At 42.4% G+C, this 27,845-nt stretch overlaps 1 protein-coding gene across 1 annotated transcript in view; it reads left to right on the forward strand.

The window, feature by feature from the left end:
* Positions 1 to 27,845, forward strand: part of ITGAM (integrin subunit alpha M) — a 78,162-nt gene that overhangs the window by 47,145 nt on the left and 3,172 nt on the right. Inside the window, exons 15-24 of the mRNA XM_024233586.2 lie at positions 19,544 to 19,674; positions 19,767 to 19,930; positions 22,630 to 22,784; positions 22,879 to 23,010; positions 23,186 to 23,259; positions 23,488 to 23,629; positions 23,725 to 23,847; positions 25,083 to 25,162; positions 26,393 to 26,476; positions 27,425 to 27,500. Coding sequence (XP_024089354.1) covers positions 19,544 to 19,674; positions 19,767 to 19,930; positions 22,630 to 22,784; positions 22,879 to 23,010; positions 23,186 to 23,259; positions 23,488 to 23,629; positions 23,725 to 23,847; positions 25,083 to 25,162; positions 26,393 to 26,476; positions 27,425 to 27,500 — 1,161 coding nt within the window. The remainder of the gene's footprint in view (positions 1 to 19,543; positions 19,675 to 19,766; positions 19,931 to 22,629; positions 22,785 to 22,878; positions 23,011 to 23,185; positions 23,260 to 23,487; positions 23,630 to 23,724; positions 23,848 to 25,082; positions 25,163 to 26,392; positions 26,477 to 27,424; positions 27,501 to 27,845) is intronic.

Genomic DNA, 27,845 nt, shown 5'->3' on the forward strand with positions numbered 1-27,845 from the left:
GAGATCATGGCTCACTGCAGTCTTGACACCCAGGCTCAAGCAATTCTCCCTTCTCAGCCACCCAAGTAGCTGAGACTATAGGTGTGCACCCCCACACTTGGCTAATTTTTCAATTTTTTGTAGAGATGAAGTCTCACTATGTTGGCCAGGCTGGTCTTCTGGCCTTAAGCCATCCTCCTGCCTCGGCCTCTCAAAGTGTTAGGATTACAGATGTGAGCCACTGCACCCAGCCAAAGCAGTCTTTAAGTTATGTACCAGTAATTTATATAGCTTTTCTAAAATTTAAGAAAGTACTGAATGGCCTATAGTTATTATCTAAAATTTAAGCAAGTACTGAGTGGACTATAATCATTATATGATTTTTAAAAAATTTTCAGTAGCTTTTGGGGTACAAATGCTTTTTGGTTACATGAATGAATTCTATAGTGGTGAATTCTGAGATTTTAGTGCACCTGTCATCAAAGCAGCATACACTGTACCAAATATATAGTCTTTTGTCTCTTACCTCCTCCCAGACTCCCCTTCCCCAAGTCCTCAAAGTCTGTTATATCACTCTTGTCTTTGCATCCTTATAGTTTAGTTCCCACTTATAAATGAAAACATATATTTAGTTTTCCATTCCTGTGTTACTTCAGTAATGGCCTCCAGTTCTATCCAAGTTGCTGCAAAATACATTATTTTGTTCCTTTTTATGGCTGGGTAGGACTCTGTGGTGTGTGTGTATATATATATATATATATATATACACACACATATGTATATGTATATATACACACACATATATATATAACTTTTTTTATCCACTCATTGGTCGACGGGTACCACAGATTGGTTCCATATCTTTGCAATTGTGAATTGTGCTGCTATAAACATGCATGTTCATGTATCTTTTTCATATAATGACTTCTTTTCCTTTGGGTAGATACCCAGTAGTGGGATTACTGAATCAAATGGTAGATCTACTGTTAGTTATTTAAGGAATCTCCATACTGTTTTCCATAGAGGTTGTGCTAATTTACATTCCCACCAGCAGTGTAAAAGTGTCCCCTTTTCATCACATCCATGCCAGATCTATTGTTTTTTGACTTTTTAGTTATGGCCATTCTTGCAGGAGTAAGGTGGTATTTTATTGTGGTTTTAATTTGCATTTACTTGATGATTAGTGATGTTGAGCATTTTTTTCATATATTTATTGGCCATTTGTATATCTTCTTTTGAGAATTGTCTATTCATATCCTTTGCCCACTTTTTGATGGAATTATTTGTTTTTTCCTTGCCGATTTGTTTGAGTTTCTTGTAGATTCTGGATAGTAGTCCTTTGTCAGATGCATAGTTGGCAAATATTTTCTTGTATTCTGTGGGTTGTCTGTTTGCTCTGATGATTATTTCTTTTGCTGTGCAGAAGCTTTTTGGTTTAATTAGGTCCCATTTATTGGTTTTGTTGCATTTGCTTTTGGGGTCTTGGTCATGAATTCTTTGCCTAGGCCAATGTCCAGAAGAGTTTTTCCAATGTTATCTTGTAGAATTGTTATGGTTTCAGGTCTTAGATTTCAGTCTTTGATCCATCTTGAGTTGATTTTTGTATAAGTTGAGAAAAGGGAATCTGGTTTCATTCTTCCACGTGTGATTTGCCTGTTTTCCCAGCACCATTTACTGAATAGGGTGTCCTTTTCCCAATTTATGTTTTTGTATGCTTTGTAAAAGATCAGTTGACTGTAAGTATTTGGTTTTATTTCTGGGTTCTTTATTTTGTTCCATGGGTCTAAGTGCCTATTTTTATATGAGTACCATGCTGTTTTGGTAACTATAGCCTTGTAGTATAATTTGAAGTCTGGTACTGTGATGCCTCCAGATTTGTTCTTTTTGCTTAGTATTGCTTTGGCTATTTGGGCTCTTTTTTTTTTTGTTCCATATGAGTTTTAGGATTGTTTTATTCTAGTTATGTGAAAAATGATGTTGGTATTTTGATGGGAATTGCATTGAATCTGTAGATTGGGCAGTATGGTCATTTTCAGAATATTGATTCTTCCTATCCATGAGCATGGGATATATTTCCATTTGTTTGTGTCATCTATAATTTATTTCAGCAGTGTTTTGTAGTTTTCCTTGTAGGGAGCTTCACCTCCTTGGTTAACTATATTCCTAGGCGTTTTATTTTATTTTTGTAGCTGTTATAAAAGGGATTGAGTTCTTGATTTGATTCTCAGCTTTGTCGTTGTTGGTGTATAGCAGTGCTACTGATTTGCATACATTGATTTTGTAACCTGAGACTACTGAAATTGTTTATCAGATCTAGGAATCTTTTGGATGAGCCTTTAGGATTTTCTAGGTAAACGATCATATCGTTGGCAAACAGCTCTAGTTTGACTTCCTCTTTTCCAATTTGGACTCCTTTATTTCTTTCTCTTGCCTGATTGATTTGGCTGGGACTTTCAGTACTGTGTTGAATACAAGTGCTGAAAGTGGGCATTCTTGTCTTGTTCCAGTTCTTAGTGAGAATGCTTTCAACTTTTCCCCCTTCAATATGAAGTTGGCTGTGCGTTTGTCAGATATGGCTTTTATTATTTTGAGATAAGCCCCTTCTATGTCTAATTTATTGAAAGCCTTTTTTTTTATCATAAAAGGATGCTGGATTTTATCAAATGCTTGCTCTGCATCTGTTGAGATGATTATGTAGTTTTCTTCTTTAATTCTGTTTATGTGATGTATCACATTTATTGACTTGCGTATATTAAACCACTCCTGAGTCCTTGGGATGAAATAGACTTGATCATGATGTATTATCTCTTTGATGTACCGTTGGATTTGGTTAGCTAGTATTTTGTTAAGGATTTTTGCTTCTATATTCATCAGGGATACTGTTCTGTAGTTTTCTTTTTTTTTGTTATGTCCTTTTCTGGTTTTGATATTAGTGTGATACTGGCTTTATAGAATGATTTAGGGAGGATTACCTCTTTCTCTATGTTTTGGAATAGCATCATAGCATTAGTACCAACTCTTTGAACGTCTGTTAAAATTCAGCTGTGAAACCTGCTGGTCCTGGGCTCCTTCTGATTCGATCTCGCTGCTTGTTATTGGTCTGTTCATGGTATCTATTTCTTGCTATAGCTATTATATGATTAATCCAAGGTACCAAAAAGCGTTTTTGAATGATTTAGCAGGCCATCCTTTTTCCTTGTGTCCTAATGAGGAATTTTTTTGATGCTTCATAATTCTCTTAACAAGGAATTTTAGCTCCTCCTCCATCATTTTGTAAAATAATGATGATAATTTAAAACTTCCAACAACATATTAAATTTTCAAAATTAACCAACTAAAAGCTACAAAAATCTCAAAGTTTGAGTTTTAAACTGAATATTTGAAGCTAATGTAGAAATTTTTGATAAGAATATCAGTGCAGACATATAAAACTCAAAGCTTCACAGCTAATGGCAATGTCTATTAGCATTTTTAAGAGTGCTAAGGCAAGGTACTCTTTTTTTTCTTTTTGAGATGGAGAATTTTGCCCTGTTGCCCATGCTGGAGTACAGTGGCATGATCTTGGCTTACTGCAACCTCTGCCTCCTGGGCAAGAGATTCTTTTGCCTCAGCCTCCTGAGTAGCTGGGATTATAGGCGTGCACCACCATGCCCAGCTAATTTTTGTATTTTTAGTAGAGATGGGGTTTCACCATGTTGGCCAGTCTGGTCTCAAACTACTGACCTTGTGATCTGCCCATCTCAGCATCCCAAAGTGCTGGGATTACAGTCATGAGCCGCCATGTCTGGCCGCAAAGTACTCTTAATGGCTTTTAAATCATGTTTAACAGAGAGTTTACACAAGTCAGTCCAATGTAGTTAGTGTTAGTGTCCAATAATATGTGAACATCCTTCAAGACAATTGCTGCTACATTTTCAATATAATTATTAATTGTTGTCTGAAAAACACACATAAATGCAAGTGAGATTAAAAGCTGTGTCACAAAAGAAAAAAAAGAAAAGAGCAGTACCATGCTGTTTTGGTTACTGTAGCCTGGTAGTATAGTTTGAAGTCAGGTAGCGTGATGCCTCTAGCTTTGTTCTTTTGGCTTAGGATTGACTTGGCGATGCGGGCTCTTTTTTGGTTCCATATGAACTTTAAAGTAGTTTTTTCCAATTCTGTGAAGAAAGTCATTGATAGCTTGTTGGGGATGGCATTGAATCTATAAATTAGCTTGAGCAGTATGGCCATTTTCACGATATTGATTCTTCCTACCCATGAGCATGGAATGTCCTTCCATTTGTTTGTATCCTCTTTTATTTCATTGAGCAGTGGTTTGTAGTTCTCCTTGAAGAGGTCCTTCCCATCCCTTATAGGTTGGATTCCTAGGTATTTTATTCTCTTTGAAGCAATTGTGAATGGGAGTTCACTCATGATTTGGCTCTCTGTTTGTCTGTTATTGGTGTATAGGAATGCTTGAGATTTTTGCACATTGATTTTGTATCCTGAGACTTTGCTGAAGTTGCTTATCAGCTTAAGGAGATTTTGGGCTGAGACAATGGGGTTTTCTAAAATACAATCATGTCATCTGCAAACAGGGACAATTTGACTTCCTCTTTTCCTAATTGAATGCACTTTATTCCCTTCTGCTGCCTGATTACCCTGTTGAGAACTTCCAACACTATGTTGAATAGGAGTGGTGAGAGAGGGCATCCCTGTCTTGTGCCAGTTTTCAAAGGGAATGCTTCCAGTTTTTGTCCATTCAGTATGATATTGGCTGTGGGTTTGTCATAGATAGCTCTTATTATTTTGAGATACGTCCCATCAGTACCTAATTTATTGAGAGTTTTTAGCATGAAGGGTTGTTGAATTTTGTCAAAGGCCTTTTCTGCATCTATTGAGATAATCATGTGGTTTTTGTCTTTGGTTCTGTTTATATGCTGGATTACGTTTATTGATTTTCGTATGTTGAACCAGCCTTGCATCCCAGGGATGAAGCCCACTTGATCATGGTGGATAAGCTTTTTGATGTGCTGCTGGATTCGGTTTGCCAGTATTCTATTGAGGATTTTTGGATCAATGTTTATCAAGGATATTGGTCTAAAATTCTCTTTTTTTGTTGTGTGTCTGCCAGGCTTTGGTCTCAGGATGATGCTGGCCTCATAAAATGAGTTAGGGAGGATTCCCTCTTTTTCTATTGATTGGAATAGTTTCAGAAGGAATGGTACCAGCTCCTCCTTGTACCTCTGGTAGAATTCGGCTGTGAATCCATCTGGTCCTGGACATTTTTTGGTTGGTAAGCTATTAATTATTGCCACAATTTCAGAGCCTGTTATTGGTCTATTCAGAGATTCAACTTCTTCCTGGTTTAGTCTTGGGAGAGTGTATGTGTCGAGGAATTTATCCACTTCTTCTAGATTTTCTAGTTTATTTGCGTAGAAGTGTTTATAGTATTCTCTGATGGTAGTTTATATTTCTGTGGGATCGGTGGTGATATCCCCTTTGTCATTTTTTATTGCGTCTATTTGATTCTTCTCTCTTTTCTTCTTTATTAGTCTTGCTAGTGGTCTATCAATTTTGTTGATCTTTTCAAAAAACCAGCTCCTGGATTCATTGATTTTTTGAAGGGTTTTTGTGTCTCTATTTCCTTCAGTTCTGCTCTGATCTTAATTATTTCTTGCCTTCTGCTAGCTTTTGAATGTGTTTGTTCTTGCTTCTCTAGTTCTTTTAATTGTGATGTTAGGGTGTCAATTTTAGATCTTTCCTGCTTTCTCTGGTGGGCATTTAGTGCTATAAATTTCCCTCTACATACTACTTTGAATGTGTCCCAGAGATTTTGGTATGTTGTGTCTTTGTTCTCATTGGTTTCAAAGAACATCTTTATTTCTGTCTTCATTTTGTTATGTATCCAGTAGTGATTCAGGAGCAGGTTGTTCAGTTTCCATGTAGTTGAGTGGTTTTGAGTGAGTTTCTTAATCCTGAGTTCTAGTTTGATTGCACTGTGGTCTGAGAGACAGTTTGTTATAATTTCTGTTCTTTTACATTTGCTGAGGAGTGCTTTACTTCCAACTATGTGGTCAATTTTGGAATAGGTGTGGTGTGGTGCTGAAAAGAATGTATATTCTGTTGATTTTGGGTGGAGAGTTCTGCAGGTGTCTATTAGGTCCGCTTGGTGCAGAGCTGAGTTCAATTCCTGGATATCCTTGTTAACTTTCTGTCTCGTTGATCTGTCTAATGTTGACAGTGGGGTGTTAAAGTCTCCCATTATTATTGTGTGGGAGTCTAAGTCTCTTTGTAGGTCACTAAGGACTTGCTTTATGAATCTGGGTGCTCTTGTATTGGGTGCATATATATTTAGGATAGTTAGTTCTTCTTGTTGAATTGATCCCTTTACCATTATGTAATGGCCTTCTTTGTCTCTTTTGATCTTTGTTGGTTTAAAGACTGTTTCATCCGAGGCTAGGACTGCAACCCCTGCCTTTTTTTGTTTTCCATTTGCTTAGTAGATCTTCCTCCATCCCTTTATTTTGAGCCTCTGTGTGTCTCTGCACGTGAGATGGGTTTCCTGAATACAGCACACTGATGGGTCTTGACTCTTTATCCAATTTGCGAGTCTGTGTCTTTTAATTGAAGCATTGAGCCCATTTACATTTAAGGTTAGTATTGTTATGTGTGAATTTGATCCTGTCATTATGATGTTAGCTGGTTATTTTGCTCGTTAGTTGATGCAGTTTCTTCCTAGCCTTGATGATCTTTACAATATGGCATGTTTTTGCAGTGGCTGGTACCGGTTGTTCCTTTCCATGTTTATTGCTTCCTTCAGGAGCTCTTGTAGGGCAGGCCTGGTGGTGATAAAATCTCTCAGCATTTGCTTGTCTGTAAAGTATTTTATTTCTCCTTCACTTATGAAGCTTAGTTTGGCTGGATATGAAATTCTGGTTGAAAATTCTTTTCTTTAAGAAGGTTGAATATTGGCCCCCACTCTCTTCTGGCTTGTAGAGTTTCTTCCAAGAGATCAGCTGCTAGTCTGATGGGCTTCCCTTTGAGGGTAACCCGACCTTTCTCTCTGGCTGCCCTTAACATTTTTTCCTTCATTTCAACTTTGGTGAATCTGACAATTATGTGTATTGGAGTTGCTCTTCTCGAGGAGTATCTTTGTGGTGTTCTCTGTATTTCCTGAATTTAAATGTTGGCCTTCCTTGCTAGATTGGAGAAGTTCTCCTGGATAATACCCTGCAGAGTGTTTTCCAACTTGGTTCCATTCTCCCTGTCACTTTCAGGTACACCAATGAGATGTAGATTTGGTCTTTTCACATAGTCCCATATTTCTTGGAGGCTTTGTTCGTTTCTTTTTATTCTTTTTTCTCTAAACTTCTGTTCACGCTTCATTTCATTCATTTGATCTTCCATCACTGATACCCTTTCTTCCAGTTGATCGCATCGGTTACTGAGGCTCGTGCATTCGTCACGTAGTTCTCGTGCCGTGGTTTTCAGCTCCATCAGATCCTTTAAGGACTTCTCTGCATTGATTATTCTAGTTATCCATTACTCTAATTTTTTTTCAAAGTTTTTAACTTCTTTGCCATTGGTTCGAACTTCCTCCTTTAGCTCAGAGTAGTTTGATCTTCTGAAGCCTTCCTCTCTCAACTCGTCAAAGTGATTCTCCGTCTAGCTGTGTTCCGTTGCTGGTGAGGAGCTGCATTCCTCTGGAGGAGGAGAGGCGCTCTGATTTTTAGAGTTTCCGGTTTTTCTGCTCTGTTTTTTCCCCATCTTTGTGGTTTTATCTACCTTTGGTCTTTGATGATGGTGACATACAGATGGGTTTTTGGTGTGGATGTCCTTTCTGTTTGTTAGTTTTCCTTCTAACAGTCAGGACCCTCAGCTGCAGGAGATATAGACCAATGGAACAGAACAGAGCCCTCAGAAATAATGCTGCATATCTACAACTATTTGATCTTTGACCAACTTGACAAAAAGAAGAAATGGGGAAAGGATTCCTTATTTAATAAATGGTGCTGGGAAAACTGGCTAGCCATATGGAGAAAGCTGAAACTGGATCCCTTCCTTACACCTTATACAAAAATTAATTCAGGATGGATTAAAGACTTACATGTTAGACCTAAAATCATAAAAACTCTAGAAGAAAATCTAGGCAATACTATTCAGGACATAGGCATGGGCAAGGACTTCATGTCTAAAACACCAAAAGCAATGGCAACAAAAGCCAAAATTGACAAATGGGATCTAATTAAACTAAAGAGCTTCTGCACAGCAAAAGAAACCACCATCAGAGTAACCAGGCAACCTACAGAATGGGAGAAAATTTTTGCAACCTACTCATCTGACAAAGGGCTAATATCCAGAATCTGCAATGAACTCAAACAAATTTACAAGAAAAAACAAACCCATCAAAAAGTGGGCAAAGGATATGAACAGACACTTCTCAAAAGAAGACATTTATGCAGCCAAAAAACACATGAAAAAATGCTCATCATCACTGGCCATCAGAAAAATGCAAATCAAAACCACAATGAGATACCATCTCACACCAGTTAGAAAGGTGATCATTAAAAAGTCAGGAAACAACAGGTGCTGGAGAGGATGTGGAGAAATAGGAACACTTTTACACTGTTGGTGGGAATGTAAACTAGTTCAACCATTGTGGAAGTCGGTGTGGCAATTCCTCAAGGATCTAGAACTAGAAATACCATTTGACCCAGCCATCCCATTACTGGGTATATACCCAAAGGATTATAAATCATGCTGCTATAAAGACACATGCACACGTATGTTTATTGCGGCACTATTCACAGTAGCAAAGACTTGGAACCAGCCCAAATGTCCAACAATGATAGACTGGATTAACCAAATGTGGCACATATACACCATGGAATACTATGCAGCCATAAAAAAGGATGAGTTCATGTCCTTTGCAGGGACATGGATGAAGCTGGAAACCATCATTCTCAACAAACTATCGCAAGGACAAAAAACCAAACACCGCATGTTCTCACTCATAGGTGGGAATTGAACAATGAGAACACATGGACACAGGAAGGGGAATATCACACACCGGGGACTTATGTGGGTTGGGGGGAGGGGGGAGGGATAGCATTAGGAGATATACCTAATGCTAAATGACGAGTTAATGGGTGCAGCACACCAACATGGCACATGTATACATATGTAACAAACCTGCACATTGTGCACATGTACCCTAAAACTTAAAGTATAATAATTAAAAAAAGAAAAAAAGAAAAGAAATCCAATGGATCAATTAATGCTATCAACAAAGAATATGCAAGAATGTAACATTACATGTAATTTTTGTTTTCAAAAAAGACACTAAAATGCCACTGGATTAAAATATATTTATTATTATTATTTTTGAGACAGGGTCTTGGTCTGTCACGCAGGCTGGAGTGAAGTGGTGCAATCATGGCTCACTGCAGCCTTGACCTCCCAGGCTCATGTGATCCTCCTGCCTCAGCCTCCTGAGTGTCTTTGACTGCAGGTGTATGCCACCATACCTGGCTAATTTTTAAATTTCTTTTGTAGTGACAGGGTCTGTCTATGTTTCCCAGGCTGGTCTCCAACTCCTGGGCTCAAGTGATCTTCCCACCTTGGTCTCCCAAAGTGCTGGGACTACTGGTGTGAGCCACTGCATTCAGCCAGACTACAATTTATTCAGAACATCTTTAGTGTTCATTCCCAGAGATCTTGATCTGCTCAGTAATGCTTTCACAAGGTCGATTATAGCCATCTTTTGCAGTGAATGCTTAGGCTGGTCCTCCTGTGGTAGTAGGGGGCAGTCTTTTTTTTTTTTTTAAATCTTCATGTTTTTATTTATTTTTTCTTTTTTAAATTATACATTGGGCCAGGCACGGTGGCTCATGCCTGTAATCCCAGCACTTTGGGAGGCTGAGGCAGGTGGATCACGAAGTCAGGAGTTCAAGACCAGCCTGGCCAACATGGTGAAACCCCATCTCTACTAAAAATTCAAAAATTAGCTGGGCTTGGCGGCGCGTGCCTGTAATCCCAGCTACTTGGGAGGCTGAGGCAGGAGAATTGCTTGAATCTGGGAGGCAGAGGTTGCAGTGAGCCAAGACTGTACCACTGCACGCCAGCCTGGTAACAGAGCGAGACTCCGTCTCAAAAAAAAAAAAATTATATGTTAAGTTCTGTGATACATGTGCGGAACGTGCAGGTTTGTTATCTAGGTATACAAGTGCCATGGTGGTTTGCTGCACCCATCAACCCATCGTCTAGGTTTTAAGCCTCACATGCATTAGGTATTTGTCCTAATGCTCTCCCTCCCACTTGATACCCACCCCTCAACAGGCTCCAGTGATGTTCCCCTCCCCGTGTCCATGTGTTCTCATTGTTCAATTCCCACTTATGAGTGAGAGTATGTGGTGTTTGGTTTTCTGTCCTTGTGTTAGTTTGCTGAGAATGATGGTTTCCAGTTTCATCCATGTCCCTGCAAAGGACATGAACTCATCCTCTTTTATGGCTGCATAGTATTCCATGGTGTATATGTGCCACATTTTCTTTATCCAGTCTATCATTGATGGGCATTTGGGTTGGTTCCAAGTCTTTGCTATTGTAAATAGTGCTTCAGTAAACATGCACGTGCATGTGTCTTTATAGTAGAATGATTTATAATCCTTTGGGTATATACCCAGTAATGGGATTGCTGGGTCAAATGGTTTCTGGTTTTAGATCCTTGAGGAATCGCCACACTGTCTTCTACAATGGTTGAACTGATTTACACTCCCACTAACAGTGTAAAAGTGTTCCTATTTCTCTACATCCTCTCCAGCATCTGTTGTTTCGTGACTTTTTAATGTTCATCATTTTAACTGGCATAGTTAAATGATGGTATCTCATTGTGGTTTTGATTTGCATTTCTCTAATGACCAGTGATGATGAGCTTTTTTTTTCATATGTTTGTTGGCTGCATAAGTGTCTTCTTTTGAGAAGTGTCTGTTCATATCCTTTGCCCATTTTTTGATGGGGTTGTTTGTTTTTTTCTTGTAAATTTGTTTATGCTCCTTGTAGATTCTGGATATTAGACCTTTGTCAGATGGATAGATTGCAAAAATGTTCTCTCATTCTGTAGGTTGCCTGTTCACTCTGATGATAGTTTCTTTTGCTGTGCAGAAGCTCTTTAGTTTAATTAGATCCCATTTGTCAATTTTGGCTTTTGTTGCAATTGCTTTTGGTGTTTTAGTAAGGAAGATTTTGCCCATGCCTATGTCCTGAATGGTATTGCCTAGGTTTTATTCTAGGGTTTTTATGGTTGTAGATTTTACATTTAAGTCTTTAATCCATCTTGAGTTAATTTTTGTATAAGGTGTAAGGAAGGGATCTAGTTTCAGTTTTTTGCATATGGCTAGCCAGTTTTCCCAGAACCATTTATTAAATAGGGAATCCTTTCCCCATTTCTTGTTTATGTCAGGTTTGTTGAAGATCAGATGGTTGTAGATGTGTGGTGTTATTTCTGAGGCCTCTGTTCTGTTTCATTGGTCTATATACCTGTTTTGGTATCAGTACCATGCTGTTTTGGTTACTGTAGCCTTGTAGTATAGTTTGAAGTCAGGTAGTGTGATGGCTCCAGCTTTGTTCTTTTACTTAGGATTGTCTTGGCTATATGGGCTCTTTTTTGGCTGCATATGAAATTTAAAGTAGCTTTCACAAGATTGACTACAGCCAACTTTTGCAGCAAATGGTTAGGCTGGTCCTCCTGTGGTAGTAGGGGCCATTTTTTTTTTTTTTTTTTTTTTGAGATGGAGTCTCAGTCTGTCACCCAGGCTGGAGTGCAGTGGCATGAACTCAGCTCACTGCAACCTCTGCCTCCGGGTTCAGGTGATTCTCCTGCCTCAGCCTCCTGAGTAGCTGGGATTACAGGTGCCCACTACCACACCCAGCTAATTTTTGTATTTTTAGTAGAGATGGCATTTCACCATGTTGGCCAGGCTGGTCTCAAGCTCCTGATCTCAAGTGATTCACCTGCCTCAGCCTCCCAAAGTGTTGGGATTACAGGTATGAGTCACTGAACCTTGCCCTCTTTGCCCATTTTTAAATTGGGTTATTTATTCTCTTGCTGTTGAGTTCTTTATGTGTTATGGATATTAACCATTTATCAGTTGTGTGGTTTGCAAATATTTTCTCCCAGTCTGTAGGTTGTCTCTTCACTCTGTTAATTATTCCTTTATTGTGCAGAAGCTTTTTAGTTTGATGCAATTCCATTTGTCTGTTTTTGTTTTTGTTGCTTGTGCTTTCAGGATCATATAAAAAATTCATTGCCCAGACCAATGTCACGAAGCTTTCCCTCTATGTTTCCTTCTAATAGTTTATAGTGTTAGATCTTACATTTAAGCCTTTAACTCACTTTTTAATTTTTTAAATTTTTAAATTTAATTTTATTTTAGATGGAGTCTCACTGTATTGCCCAGGCTGGAGTGCAGTGGCACGATCTCGGCTCACTGCAACCTCTGCCTCCTGGGTCCAAGCAATTCTCCTGCCTCAGCCTCCCAAGTAGCTGGGATTACAGGCCTCTGCCATCACGCCTGGCTAATATTTTTTGTATATTTAATAGAGATGGGGTCACACTATGTTGGCCAGGCTGGTCTTGAACTCCTGATCTAAGGTAATCCACCTGCCTTAGTCTCCTAAAGTGCTGGGATTACAGGCGTGAGCCACTGCACCCGGCCCAACACTTCTGATTTTTGTATTTGGTTTGAGATAAAGGCTCAGTTTCATTCTTCTGCCTGTGGATATCCAATGTTCTTAACACCATTTGTTAAAAAGACTGTCCTTTCCCCATTGTATGCCCTTGGCACCTTTGTTGAAAATTAGTTGATTGTTAGCTGGGTGCAGTGGCTCACACCTGTAATCCCAGTACTTTGGAAGGCCGAGGCGGGCGGATCGTGAGGTCAGGAAATCGAGACCATCCTGGCTAACATGGTGAGACCCCGTCTCTACTAAAAATACAAAAAAAATTATCCAGGCATGGTGGCAGGCACCTGTAGTCCCAGCTACTCAGGAGGCTGAGGCAGGAGAATGGGGGAATCTGGGAGGAAGAGGTTGCAGTGAGCCTAGATCATGCCACTGCACTCCAGCCTGGGTGACAGAGCAAGACTCTGTCTCGAAAAAAAAAAAAAAAGAAAAGAAAATTAGTTGATTGTAAATGCATGGGTTCATTTCTGAGCTCTGTATTCTGTTCCACTGGTCAATGTCTCTGTTTTTATGCCAGTGTCATGCTGTTTTGCTGACTATACCTTTGTAGTGTATTTTGATGTCAGGTAGTGTGATACCTCTACCTTTGTTGTTTATGCTCAAGATTGTCTTGGATATTTGAGATCTTTTGTGACTTCATATTAATTTTAGTATTGTTTTTTCTATTTCTGTAAGAAATGCCATTGGGATTTTGGTAGGAATTACATTGACTCTATAGATCACTTTGAGTAGTATGGACTTTTAAAAAATATTCTTTCAATCCATAATATGGGATATGTTTCCATTGATTTTTGTCTTAACTTTCTTTCATCAATGTTTTATAGTTTTAATGTGTATATTTTTCACCTTCTTGGTTAAATTAACTCGTAAGCATTTTATTTTTTGATGCCATTGTAAATGGGATTAATTTCTTTTTCAGATAGTTTGTTGTTAGTATATAGAAACACAAATAATTTTTGTATGTTCATTTTGTATTCCACAACTTTACTAAATTTGTTTATTAAATTTGATAACTTTTTTGTAGAGTATTTATAACAAGTTTCTTATATATAAGATCATGTCAATTGCAAACAGGGACAATTTTTTTTCTTTATTTCTAACGTGGATGCATTTCTTATCTTTTTCTTGCCCAATTGCTCTGGCTAGGACTTTCAGTACTGTGTTGAATAGAAGTGGTGAGTGTGGGCATCCTTGCCTTGTTCCTAATTTTAGTGGTAAAATCAATTTTTCACCACTGGGTATGATGTTAACTAGACACTTTTTTTTATGTTCTTTATCATGTTGATGTAATTTCCCTGTATTTCTAGTTTGTTGGGGGTTTTTAATCATGAGTGGCTATTCCTGCGGCCTGAATGTTTGTGTCCTCCCCAGATTCATATATTGAAGCCTAATTCCTTGTGTGATGGTATTTGTAGATGGGACCTTTGGAAGGTGTTTAGGTCATGAGAGTGTGGCCCTCATTAATAGGATTAGTGCCCTTAGACAAAAGCAAAATGATTGTTGCCTATGAACCAGAAAATAGGCTCTCACCAGATATTGAATCTGCTCGCCCCTTGGTTTTGGATGTCACAAGTCTTCAGAACTATGAGAAATAAATTTCTATTGCTTATAACCCATCCAGTCTGTGTTATTTGTTATACCAAATAAGCTAAGACAGATGTTTAATTTTGTTAAATGCTTTCTTTTCTTATTGATATGATCATGTTATTTTTATTCCTTATTCTGTTAATGTGGTGCATCACATTTATTGATTTGCATGTGTTGAGCCATCCTTGCATGCCAGGAATAAAGCCCACATGGTCATGGTGTATGATCCTTTTGTGCTATTGAATTCAGTTTGCTAGTATTTTATTTAGGATTTTGGATCTATGTTCAATAGAGAAATTGGTATGTAGTGATCTTTTCTCATGGTGTGTTTGTTGGGATTTAGTGTCAGGATAGTGCTTGCCTCATACAACAAGTTTAGAAGTATTCCCTCCTCTTCAATTTTTTGGACGAGTTTGAGAAGAATTCATATTAATTCTTATTTAAATGTTTGGTTGGTAGAATTTGCCTGAGAAGCCATCAGGTCCTGGGCTTTTCTTTGTTAGGAGGTCTTTGATTACTGATTCAATTTCCTTACTCATTATAGATCTGTTTAAACTTTCTATTGCCTTATGATTCAGGCTTGGTAGGTTGTATATTTCTAGGAATTTATCCATTCCTTCAAGGTTATCAAGTTTGTTAACATATAATTGTTCATAGTAGTCTCTTATGATCCTTTTTATTGCTATGGCATCTGTTGTACGTTCTTTCATTTATAATTTTACTTATCTGTTGTTTCTGTTTTTTCTCCCTTTTTCCTTGGTCTACCTAAAAGCTTGTCAGTTCTTTTTTTTTTTTTTTTTTTTTTCTGAGATGGAGTCTCACTCTGTTGCCCAGGCTGGAGTGCAGTGGCATGATCACAGCTCACTGCATTCTCCACCTCCCAGGTTCAAGTGATTCTCCTGCCTCAGGCTGGCATTACAAGCACATGCCACCACACCTGGCTGATTTTCGTATTTTTAGTAGAGACAGGGTTTCGCCATGTTGGCCAGGCTGGTTTTGAACTCCTCATCTCAGGTGATCCACTTGCCTCGACATCCCAAAGTGCTGGGATTGCAGGCGTGAGCCACCGCACCTGGCCAAAGCTTGTCAATTCTATCTTTTCAAAAAATCAACTTAATTTCATTGATTTTTTTTTCTATTCTCTATTTGATTTATTTTCCTGTAATCTTTATTATTTTCTTCCTTCTATTAACTTTAGGTTTAGTTTGTTCTTTTATTTCTCATTTCTTGAGGTGTAAAGTTAGGTTTTGTAATTGAAATTTTTCTTTTTGTTTTAAAATTAAGTGTTTATCACTCTGAACTTCCCTTTAGTACTGCTTTTGCTGCCTCCCATTAAGTTTGGTATATTGCGTTTTTGTTTTCATTTATCTCATGTTATTTTCTAATTTCTTTTTTTATCCATTAGTTGTTCAAGGGTGTATTGTTTAATTTTTACATATGTATGTTTTTTCCAGTTTTTCTTCTGGTATCGATTTTTAGTTTCATTCCATTGTGGTTGGAAAAGATTCTTGATATAATTTAAATCATTTTAAATTTGTTAAGACTTGTTTTGTGACCTAACATGTGGTCTGTCCTGGGGAATGGTCCATGTGCACTTGAGAAGAATGTATATTCTGCAGTAGTTGGCTTGTGTATTTTGTATATGTCTGTTAAGTCCATTTGGTCCATTCTCTCTTGTTTTTTTTGTCTAGTTGTTCTATTTGCTATTGAAAGGATTTTGAAGTTCCTTACTATTAAATTGCTGTCTATTTCTCCCTTCAGTTCTGTCATTATTAGCTTTATATATTTAGATGTCTGATGGGTGTGTATATAATTAATTGTTGTAACTCCTGGTGAAATGGCCATTTCATCATTATATAATATCATTATTTGTTTTTTGACTTAAAGTCTATTTTGTCTGATATTAGCATGTCATCCTGCTCTCTTTTGGTTACCATTTTCATGGAATAGCATTTTCTACTCCTTTACTTTTAGCCTATGTGTCAGTAAATACAAAGTGGGTATCTTGTAGATAGCATATAATTGGATTTTGTATTTTTATTAATTCTGCCACTCTGTTTTGAGAGTTTACTTCTGTTTACATTTAAAGTAATTATTGACAGAGAAGGATTTACTACTGCCATTTTGTTAATTGTTTTCTGTTAGTCATGTAGGTCTTTTGTCCCTCTTTTCTTCTCTTGCTGTCTTCCTTTGTGTTTTATTGTTGTTAATTTTTGTATTAATATGCTTCCTTCTGTTCTCTTTTTGTACTTTTTTTTTTGAGACGGAGTCTCACTCTGTCGCCCAGGCTGGAGTGCAGTGGAGCGATCTCGGCTCACTGCAAGCTCTGCCTCCCGGGTTCAGGCCATTCTCCTGCCTCAGCCTCCCGAGTAGCTGGTGCCCACCACCTCTCCCGGCTAATTTTTTGTATTTTTAGTAGAGAGCGGGTTTCACCACGTTAGCCAGGATGGTCTCGATCTCCTGACCTCATGATCCGCCCGCCTCGGCCTCCCAGAGTGCTGGGATTACAGGTTTGAGCCACCACATCAGGCCCTTTTTTTGTGTATATAACTTTTAAAGGTATTTTCTTTGTGGTTTCCACAAAACATCTCATAATTATCATGGTCTATTTTAAGCTGATAACAACTGAACTTAAATCACATGCACTCTATACTTTTATTCCCCCCTACACGTTTTATGTTATTGATTCACAATTTACAGTTATTTATATTGTGCATCCAGTAACATAATTTTAGCTATAGTTATTTTTACTATCTTTGTCTTATAACTTTTATACCATAATTAAAAGTGTCCAATTCACTGGCATTAAGGACATGACAAAATCACTTTTAAAATTTCTTTAAAATTTATTATTTGGCTGTCATTTTTTTCTTTTTTTTCTTTTTTTTTTTTTTTTTAATTTATGAAGTATTTATTGATGATTCTTGGGTGTTTCTCGGAGAGGGGGATATGGGAGGGTCATAGGATGATAGTGGAGAGAAGGTCAGGAGATAAACACATGAACAAAGGTCTCTGGTTTTCCTAGGCAGAGGACCCTGCGGCCTTCTGCAGTGTTTGTGCCCCTGGGTACTTGAGATTAGGGAGTGGTGATGACTCTTAAAGAGCATGCTGCCTTCAAGCACCTGTTTAACAAAGCACATCTTGCACCGCCCTTAATCCATTTAACCCTGAGTTGACACAGCACATGTTTCAGAGAGCATGGGGCTGGGGGAAAGGCCATAGATCAACAGCATCCCAAGGCAGAAGAACTTCTCCTAGTCAGAACAAAATGGAGTCTCCTATGCCCACCCCTTTCTACACAGACACAGCGACAATCTGATCTCTCCTTCCTTTCCCCACACTTCCTCCCCTTCTCTTCAACAAAACCGCCATCATCCTCATGGCCCGCTCCCGATGGTCGCTGTCTCTTCGGAGCTGTCGGGTACACCTCCCAGACAGGGCAGCCGGGCAGAGGCGCTCCTCTCCTCCCAGACGGGGCGGCCGGGCAGAGGCGCTCCTCACTTCCCCGACGGAGCCGCCCGGGCAGAGGCGCTCCTCGCTTCCCAGACGGGGCCGCCCGGGCAGAGGCGCTCCTCGTTTCCCAGACGGGGCCGCCCGGGCAGAGGCGCTCCTCACTTCCCAGACGGGGCCGCCCGGGCAGAGGCGCTCCTCACTTCCCAGACGGGGCGGCCGGGCAGAGACGCTCCTCACTTCCTCCCAGACGGGGTGGCGGCCAGGCAGAGGCGCTCCTCACCTCCCAGACAGGGCGGCCGGGCAGAGGCACTCCTCACTTCCCAGACTGGGCGGCCGGGCAGAGGCACTCCTCACTTCCCAGACTGGGCGGCCGGGCAGAGGCGCTCCTCACGTCCTAGACGGGGTGGCCGGGCAGAGGCGCTCCTCACTTCCCAGACGGTGTGGCGGCTGGGCAGAGGCGCTCCTCACTTCCCAGATGGGGCAGCCAGGCAGAGGCGCTCCTCACTTCCTCCCAGACGGGGTGGCGGCCAGGCAGAGGCGCTCCTCACTTCCCAGACGGGGCGGCCGGGCAGAGGTGCTCCTCACTTCCACCCAGACGGGGTGGCGGCCGGGCAGAGGCGCTTCTCACCTCCCAGACGGGGCGGCCGGGCAGAGGCGCTCCTCCCTTCCCAGACGGAGTGGCCAGGCAGAGGCGCTCCTCACCTCCCAGAGTGGGCGGCCGGGCAGAGGCGCTCCTCACTTCCCAGATGGGGCAGCCAGGCAGAGGCGCTCCTCACTTCCTCCCAGACGGGGTGGCGGCCAGGCAGAGGTGCTCCTCACCTCCCAGACGGGGCGGCCGGGCAGAGGTGCTCCTCACTTCCTCCCAGATGGGGTGGCGGCCGGGCAGAGGCGCTCCTCACCTCCCAGACGGGGCGGCCGGGCAGAGGCGCTCCTCCCTTCCCAGACGGAGTGGCCAGGCAGAGGCCCTCCTCACCTCCCAGAGTGGGCGGCCGGGCAGAGGCGCTCCTCACTTCCCAGACATTTTTTTCAATATTACTCTTGCACATACTTTAAAGAGTCAAAATAGTTCCAAAAAGCTCACTGTAAAAAAACAATTTCCACATACAGTATGGTTTTGGCTTCATTTCCCTTGCTCTTGAGGGAACCACTTTCAGCTCTTTCAATTCTCTATTTGTTCAAATTACATAATAATAATTTTGCTACTTTTTGATTTTTGTTTTACCACTGACTTCCCACCATGGAAGGTGGAAATTGATCTCTCTTTCAGTTTTCCTTTTGCCACATAGTAGCACTCTTTTACCCCCCATTCACTCCTCATGTTTATGTGATCATTTTGGTTAGATCAACATTCAGTGTTTGCATTATTCTGACTATGTAAATGAAATTCAGCTGATCCAAATAATATACTTTTACTTTTCCCTGTACCCAGGGAAATGCAGGTAATTAATAGAAACTTGGGGTTGGGCATGGTAGCTCACACCCATAATCCTAGCACTTGAGAGGCTGATAGGGCAGAATTGCTTGAGCCCAGGAGTTCAAGACCAGCCTGGGCCACAAAGTGAGACCCTGTTTTTATTTTAAAAGTGTTTTAAAAAAAGAAATTGTAGGTACCCTCTTGAGGTTGTGGTCTAAAGGTGAATAATTCCTTGATAAGTTCTAAGCTGTCCTAGTTCCTTGGTTAGTTGCAAGAGATGAGACTTGAGTAGAGCTTAGAGAACCTCTGTCTGGGCCATGCTGGATGACTGAGTTATACATCTTCTGTCTTTCCTACCCCCTTCTCTCTCCACCTCATTTTTACCCTCAGCGGATAGCAGGCTCCAAGCTCTCTCCCAGGCTCCAGTATTTTGGTCAGTCACTGAGTGGGGGCCAGGACCTCACAATGGATGGACTAGTGGACCTGACTGTAGGAGCCCAGGGGCATGTGCTGCTGCTCAGGTGAGAATGCCTTTTGGAGTCAACCAGACATTCTCCCTTGAAGGAATGTTTCTTGTTTGAAGGTCCCTGATGGTTTTCTGGTGTCCCTGCAGGTCCCAGCCAGTACTGAGAGTCAAGGCAATCATGGAGTTCAATCCCAGGGAAGTGGCAAGGAATGTATTTGAGTGTAATGATCAGGTGGTGAAAGGCAAGGAAGCCGGGGAAGTCAGAGTCTGCCTCCATGTCCAGAAAAGCACACGGGATCGGCTAAGAGAAGGTGAGGCTTGGTGGGTGAGTCTCAAGAAGTTAAACGACCGAGGACATGAATGGGTGCTGCAACCCACTCTGCCCAGCCTTCTGGCTGTCCTGAACTGAGTTCTCACAGGCTCTGACAACCTTCTCCAAGCCTTACCTGAGTGAGCAGGCTATCGCCCTGCTGGGTAGGGAAGTCCAGTGGACCTCCCTAAAGAGGTGAGCATGTGGCACTTCCTTACTCCCTCAGTTCTGCAGAGAACTGAAGGCCCCATGCCTGTGAACAAACCATGTTTTTGTTTTTTAATAAATGGAGAGAAAATCTATTTGGGGAGATTGAATTGATGAAGCTAAACAGAGATTTACAAAGCACTCACATATGCATTTTATCACCAGTGACGACTTCTCTTGTTCCTATTCTCAAAGAGTAGAACTGTGTTTGGGGTGGGAGAATAATAATGACAGTACTAAGAATAACTGTCTCTAGTAGTGACAGCACTAAGAATAACTGTCTCTAGTAATGACAGCACTAGGAATAACTGTCTCTAGTAATAACAGTACTAGAAAGAATTGTATCCTCTTTAAAGGTAAAATTATTAGCTGGGCATGATGGCATGTTCTTGTAGTCTCAGCTACTTGAGAGGCTGAAATGGGAGGATCACTTGAGCCCAGGAGGTTGAGGCCAGCCTGGGCAACATAGCAAGACCCATCCCTAAAAAATGATTACCTTTCTAGGAACAGTTTTCCTGTGCTGAGGAGATAGCATTCCAGATATGAGAGCAGCCAGCATGGCTAGAAATTAAGAGCAAAATGTTAGAGAGTAGGGAATTGAAGAAAAGGTACCCTCAAACCTACACAGAAGTCCCCCTCTACTCTTTGGCTGACTCCTAAGACACGAATGCCTAGGTCAGTACTCCAAGAAACCCAGTAGCAAACAGCAACTGAAAAGCCAAAGAGCTGATCAGAGAATTCAGCAGCTCCTCAGTGCTGGGGAGACAGAGATTTGAGAGGCCTTGGTAAATACCTTGGTCTTACTATTGAGACAACTGACTAGCAACCAAGAGAAACAATATACAATAAAAATAGACCCACAGGTGATTCAGAAATTGGAGTGATTGGATAGGAATTTTTAAAAGGTAACTATAATTAATATCTTCAAGAAAAAAGGGAAAGGATGAGAACTTCAGCGAAAACCTGGAATTCATAAAATAGAGTCAAATGGAAACTCTAGAACCAAAAATCGCAATGACTGAAATGAAGAATTCAGTAAATAGATTTACAGCAGATTAGAAGCAGAACAGAGAATTAGTGAACAAGAAGACAAGTCATTTGAAAGTATCTGGATAAATAAGCGATAAAAAGAATGAAAAATACAGAAAAACATCATAAAAGATGTGTGGGATATGGTGAAAGATCTAACACACGTAATTGGAATTACAGAAAGTGGTGGTGGGGGAGGGGAGAGAGAGAGAGAGGGAGCCAGAGAAAGAAAATAGGAAAGATGGAATAGGAAAGATGGAATAGGATGGAATAGGAAAGATGCAGTAGTTAAAGAATTTCCCCAAACTGGCCAGTCATGGTGGCTCACGCCTGTAATCCCAGCACTTTGGGAGGCCGAGGCAAGTGGATCACCTGAGGTCAGGAGTTTGAGACCAGCCTGGCCAACATGGTAAAACCCCATCTCTACTAAAAATACAAAATTAGCAGGTGTGGTGGTGTGCGTCTATAATCCCAGCTACTCAGGAGGCTGAAGCAGGAGAATTGCTTGAACCTGGGAGGCGGAGGTTGCAGTGAGCTGAGATCGCCCCATTGCACTCCAGCCTGGGTGACAAGAGCGAACCTCCATTGAAAAAAAAAAAAATTTCCCCAAACTGATGAAAGACATCAAGATTCTTTACAAAATCAAAGCAGGATAAATATGAAGGACATTATATCAATGTACATTATAATCAAACTGCTGAAGACCAAAGACAAAGAGAAAAAAATTTAAAGTAGTCAGAAAAATACAATAAATTTTTTAGTGAGTAACAGAATAGCTACCATTTATTGAGCACTTATTGTATAAAAGACACTGTGCTAAATACTTGATAAGCATTATTTCATTTCCTTTTTACCATTGGGAGGTTATCATTATTATCATTATTATCCTCACTTTAAAAATAAAGAATGGAGGCCAGGCGCAGTGGCTCACGCCTTTTATCCCAGCGCTTTGGGAGGCTGAGGCAGGTGGATTAGTTTGAGACCAGCCTGGCCAACATGGTGAAACCCCATCTCTACTAAAAATACAAAAATTAGCAGGGCGTGGTGGCACGTGCCTGTAATCCCAGCTACTCGGGAGGCTGAGGCAGGAGAAATGCTTGAACCTTGGAGGCAGAGGTTGCAGTGAGCTGAGATTGCACCACTGCACTCCAGCCTGGGCAACAGAGCGAGATTCTGTCTCAAAAAAGAAAATAAAGAATAAAAAGAAAGGAAGGAAGAAGGGAAGGAAGGAAAGGAAGGAAGAAAAGGAGGGAAGGAAAGGAAAGGAAAAAAGAAAGGAAGGAAGGAAGGAAAGGGAGGAAGGGAGCAAGGAAAGAAAGAAAAAGGAAGGAAGGGAGACTCAAAGAGGTCAGATAACATACCCCAAGTCGCACAGCTGAGAAGCAGAGGAGCTGGGCCTCGAACTCCCATCTGCTGGGCTCAGAGGCTCAGACCCCTCACCGCTGTGCCACCCTGTCCCTTCAGGGCAGATCCAGAGTGTTGTGACTTATGACCTGGCTCTGGATTCCGGTCGCCCACGTTCCCGTGCCGTCTTCAGTGAGACAAAGAACAGCACACGCAGACGGACAGAGGTCTTGGGGCTGACCCAGACTTGTGAGACCCTGAAATTACAGTTGCCGGTGAGCAGGCTAGTGGCCAGACCCTTGGGTCCTCCAAGCATGGAGTGGGCTTGGGGAGCTGAGGGCAGATCCCCAAATCCCGGCTATCTCTTAGAATTGCATCGAGGACCCAGTGAGCCCCATTGTGCTGCGCCTGAACTTCTCTCTGGTGGGAACGCCCTTGTCTGCTTTTGGGAACCTCCAGCCAGTGCTGGCTGAGGATGCTCAGAGACTCTTCACAGCCTTGGTGAGTCTGGAGTTGGGGTCCTGCGTGGGTGTGGAAGAGACCAGAGACCAAGGTGGTTGAAACTCATTTTATTTGATTGCATCTAATTTTACTTCAACATTTGATTTTATTGTTTAATTTCACAATACTTGGTTATTTCCTTTCCTTTCATTTGATCATATTTATTTTTTAAAAGTTTCCCTTTGAGAAGAATTGTGGCAATGACAACATCTGCCAGGATGACCTCAGCATCACTTTCAGTTTCATGAGGTGAGTTTCCTTTCCTCCTCATCTCCTCCAGAGAAGGACCCGTACCATGACCCGCTCTGTTCTCCTGGCCCCCAAGGGAGCCGGGTGTTCCTGGGCTATAAGGTCTGGTGTGGCTGCCCCTCTACTGTTGTCTCTTCATCAAGTGCCTGCATCTCTGTTCTGCTGGAGCAGGCTTGCCACAGGGAAGCCCAGCGCCCCATCCCCTGGCCTGTCTTCTTCTTCCCACAGCCTGGACTGCCTCGTGGTGGGTGGGCCCCGGGAGTTCAACGTGACAGTGACTGTGAGAAATGATGGTGAGGACTCCTACAGGACACAGGTCACCTTCTTCTTCCCACTTGGCCTGTCCTACCGGAAGGTGTCCAGGCTCCAGGTAGCCACATCCTTCTCAGGCTCTATCTGACCTTTGCTTCCCCATCCTCATGGCTAGAGGTGGATATCACCGCCTTTGCCTCCCCTGCCTTCCAGAACCAGTACTCACGGCGATCCTGGCGCCTGGCCTGTGAGTCTGCCTCCTCCACCGAAGTGTCTGGAGCCTTGAAGAGTGCCAGCTGCAGCATAAACCACCCCATCTTCCCGGAAAACTCAGAGGTCAGAACTCCGGGCTCCTCCCCTCCTTTTCTCTTTGATTTCTTTGGGGATTCTTTTCTTCTTCTTCTCTTCTTTAGTAGTGGTTCCTTTTTGTACAAAGCAGCTTTATTGAGATATAATTCACATACCATCCAATTCACCTATTTAAAGCATACATTTCAAGCCCGGCACAGTGGCTCATGCTTGTAATCATAGCACTTTAGGAGGTCGAGGCAGGAAGATCGCTTGAGCCCGAGAGTTTGAAACCAGCCTGGGTGACATGGCGAGACCCTGTCTCTACAAAAAATGTAAAAATTAGCTGGGTGTGGTGGTGCACACCTGTAGTCCCAGCTACTCGGGAGGCTAGGGTGGGAGGATCGTCTGAGCCTGGGAGGTTGAGGCTGCAGTGAGCTATGATCACACCACTGCACTCTAGCCTGGGCGACAGAGTGAGACCCTGTCTCTAAAATAAATAAAATGAAATAAAATAAAATAAAGTATACAGTTCAGTGGCTTTGAGTGAATTCACAGGGTCTTGCATCCGTCATCATGATCCATTTTGGAACATTTTCATTACCTCACAAAGAGCCTCTGTTCCCGTTGGCCCTCAGCCCCAATCCTCCCATATCCCCCAGCCCTGCGCAACCACTAATCTACTTTGTGTCTGTAGATTTGCCTATTCTGGACATTTCATATAAATGAAATAATCCCGTACGTGATCCTTTCCCTAGCATAATATTAAGCAAGGACTTAGCAAGGATCATTCATGTCGTAGTATATGTCAGTACCTCATTGCTTTAAACAAATTGTTTTTAAATTTTTTATATATTTTTTTGAGATGGAGTCTCACTTCATTGCCCAGGCTGGAGTGCAGTGGTGCAATCTTGGCTCGCTGCAACCTCTGCCTCCCAGGTTTAAGCGATTCTTGTGCCTCACTCTCCCAAGTGGCTGGGGTTACATGTGCCTGCCACCACACCCAGCTAATTTTTGTATTTTTAGTAGATACAGGGTTTTGCCATGTTGGCCAGGCTGGTCTCGAACTCCTGACCTCAGGTGATCCACCTGCCTCAGCCTCCCAAAGTGCTGGGATTACAAGTGTGAGCCACCGCACTTGGCCTTCATTGCTTTTTATTTGGTGAACAATATCCTGTTGCATGGATGGGCCATATTTCATGTTTCCATTAGTCAGATGACGGGCATTTGGGTTATTTCCTATCTCCTATTTCTGTCATTGTCTCTCCTTTCTCTCACTCCAGGTCACCTTTAATATCACGTTTGATGTAGACTCTAAGGCTTCCCTTGGAAACAAACTGCTCCTCAAGGCCAATGTGACCAGGTGCTCTCTGCTGCCAGGCTTCCGCAGGCAGTTGCCCGGCTTCCGCAGGCAGTTGCCCATCTGAGGCCCCAGCCCCTGGCCCATGGTGGGCCTTTGCCCTTTGCCCACTGGTTCTCCCTTCAACTCATTTGTTCACTCAGCAAATGCTCACTGACCACCCACCACTTGCTGGGCCTTGTGCTGAGTGCTGGTGGGACGGTGGTGGATCAGTCGATGGTGGTTCCTGCCCTCTCGGAGATGATAAATTAGTGGCAAAGACAGACAAAGAAAACTAGCCATTAATCTTGCATCTCAAATCCAGTATGAGATGCAAGATTAGATGGGGGATGGCCAGTGTTCTTGGGAGTTTGGTGTTCAGAGAAGATTCCTAAAGAAAATATATTTAGGAGCTGGGCGTGCTGGCTCAAGCCTGCAATCCCAGCACTTTGGGAGGCTGAGGCAAAACAATTGCTCGAACCCAGGAGTTCAAAATCAGCCTGGACAACATATCAATACCCTGTTTCTACAAAAAAAAAAAAAAAAAAAAGCAAAAATTAGCCAGGCATGGTGGTGCATGCCTGTAATCCCAGCTACTCAGGAGGCTGAGGCACGAGAATTGCTTGAGCCTGGAAGATTGAGGCTGCAGTGAGCTGAGATTGTGCCACTACACTCCAGCCTGGGCAACAGAGTGAGACCTAGTCTCAAAATAATAATAATAATAATTAAAAAAAAGGGAAAAAAAGAAAGTCTATTTAGACAAAGCAAAGGCACGAACTGAGGGCGGGCGTGAAGACAGAAGGCAGGAAGCAGATAACAGGGATGGGAAGATCAGGGTGTGTTTAAGAAGCGTGGCCTCAGCATGAACTGCAGGGTTGAAGGAGTTGGTGGTGGTTAGATTCAGGCCATGTCCCAAAATGACTGACGGGTGTTGTTTGGGATTTGCAGTTTTGCCTCTGGGAGTGACATAATCATATTTGCATGTCAGAATGATCACTCTTCAGGAGGGCTGGCGATTGGGGTGGGAGCAGGTGTGAACTCAGGGGACCAGTTAGAAGAAGGTGGTTGCAGACACCCAGGTAGAGAGGGATGGGCCTGGGCTAGGCGGGGGCAGGGGTTGGAGAACAGTGGGGTTTCAGATGCAGAGATAACAGAACTTGGTGGCTGATTGGAGGCAGGGAGTGAGGGAGAGGGAGGAGGAAAGACTAACTGTCAGTTCTCAAGAGCCGGCTGGAGCTCTTTCTTTCTCTCCAGTGAGAACAACATGCCCAGAACCAACAAAACCGAATTCCAACTGGAGCTGCCGGTGAAATACGCTGTCTACATGGTGGTCACCAGGTGCTGGCTTCCAGGACTTTAGCTGAGCCTCCACTTCTGGGCTGGACATGGCTGATTGTGTATCTGTGTGCATGAGTCTGTGCATGTTTGTGTGTGTGTGAGTCTGAGGATCTATGTGCATGTATGTGTGCATGGGTGTGTATTTGGGCATGGGTGTGTGAGTGTGATGATCTATGTGCATGTTTGTGTGCATAGATGTGTATTTGTGCATGTGTGTGAGGATCTATCTGCATGTGTGTATGTGTGCATGGGAGTGTATTTGTGCATGTGAGTGTGATCTATGTGCGCGTGTGTGTGCATGGGTGTGTATTTGTGCATGTGTGTGAGGATCCTTGTGCATGGGTGTGTATTTGTGCGTGTGTGTGAGGATCTATGTGCATGTGTGTGTGCATGGGTGTGTATTTATGCATGTGTGGGTGAGGATCTATGTGCATGTGTGTCTGTGCATGGGTATGTGTGCATGTGTGTGTGTCTGAGGATCTATGTGCATGTGTATGTGTGCATGGGTGTTTGTGCATGTGTGTATGAGTATCTATGTACATGTATGTGTGCATGGGTGTGTATTTGTGCGTGTGTATGTCTGAGGGTCTATGTACATGTGTGCACATGGGTGTGTATTTGTGCATGTGTGTGTGAGGGTCTGTGTGCATGTGTGTGTGCATGGGTGTGTATTTGTGCGTGTGTGTGTCTGAGGGTCTGTGTGCATGTGTGTATGTGCTCATGGGCGTGCATTTGTGCACGTGTGTGTGAGTGGCCCAAATGGGCACGCACTGTGTGTCCAGCACACATTGCTTCCCCCATCCCCCTGCACCCCACCCCATCTCCACCCCCCAGGCCTTCATACCTATTACCCATGTGCCTGTTCGCTCCTTACACACTTAGCCTGAGACACCCTCCCAGGGCACCCCTCATGTTTTGTCACCTCCTGTCCCTTTTTTCTCCCTTCAGCCATGAGGTTTCCACTAAATATCTCAACTTCACGGCCTCAGAGAATACCAGTCGGGTCATGCAGCATCAATATCAGGTGGGGAGCTGGGACGTCTGAGTCCTGAGAAGGAGGCTGGGGAGGAAAATCGATGGTAGAAAATGCAGAAACAGGGATGGGAAATGTGCGCAAGGCACCTGTGGTGTGCCAGGCTTGGTTCCACGCTGCTATCACTCAGTATGCACACATACGCGCACGTATGTATGTGACATGCACGCACGTAATTATCTTGTGTTACCTTCGTAACGACTCTGTGGGGCACTGACATGATCCCCAGTTTACAGATGAAGACACTGAGGCTCAGAGAGGTTTACAGAACAAGTCCGAGGTCTCCCACCGAGTAAGTGGGAGAGCTAGGACTGGAGACCAGGCCGTGTGGCACTG

Source organism: Pongo abelii, chromosome 18, assembly GCF_028885655.2.
Source record: "Pongo abelii isolate AG06213 chromosome 18, NHGRI_mPonAbe1-v2.0_pri, whole genome shotgun sequence".
NCBI lineage: Eukaryota > Metazoa > Chordata > Mammalia > Primates > Hominidae > Pongo > Pongo abelii.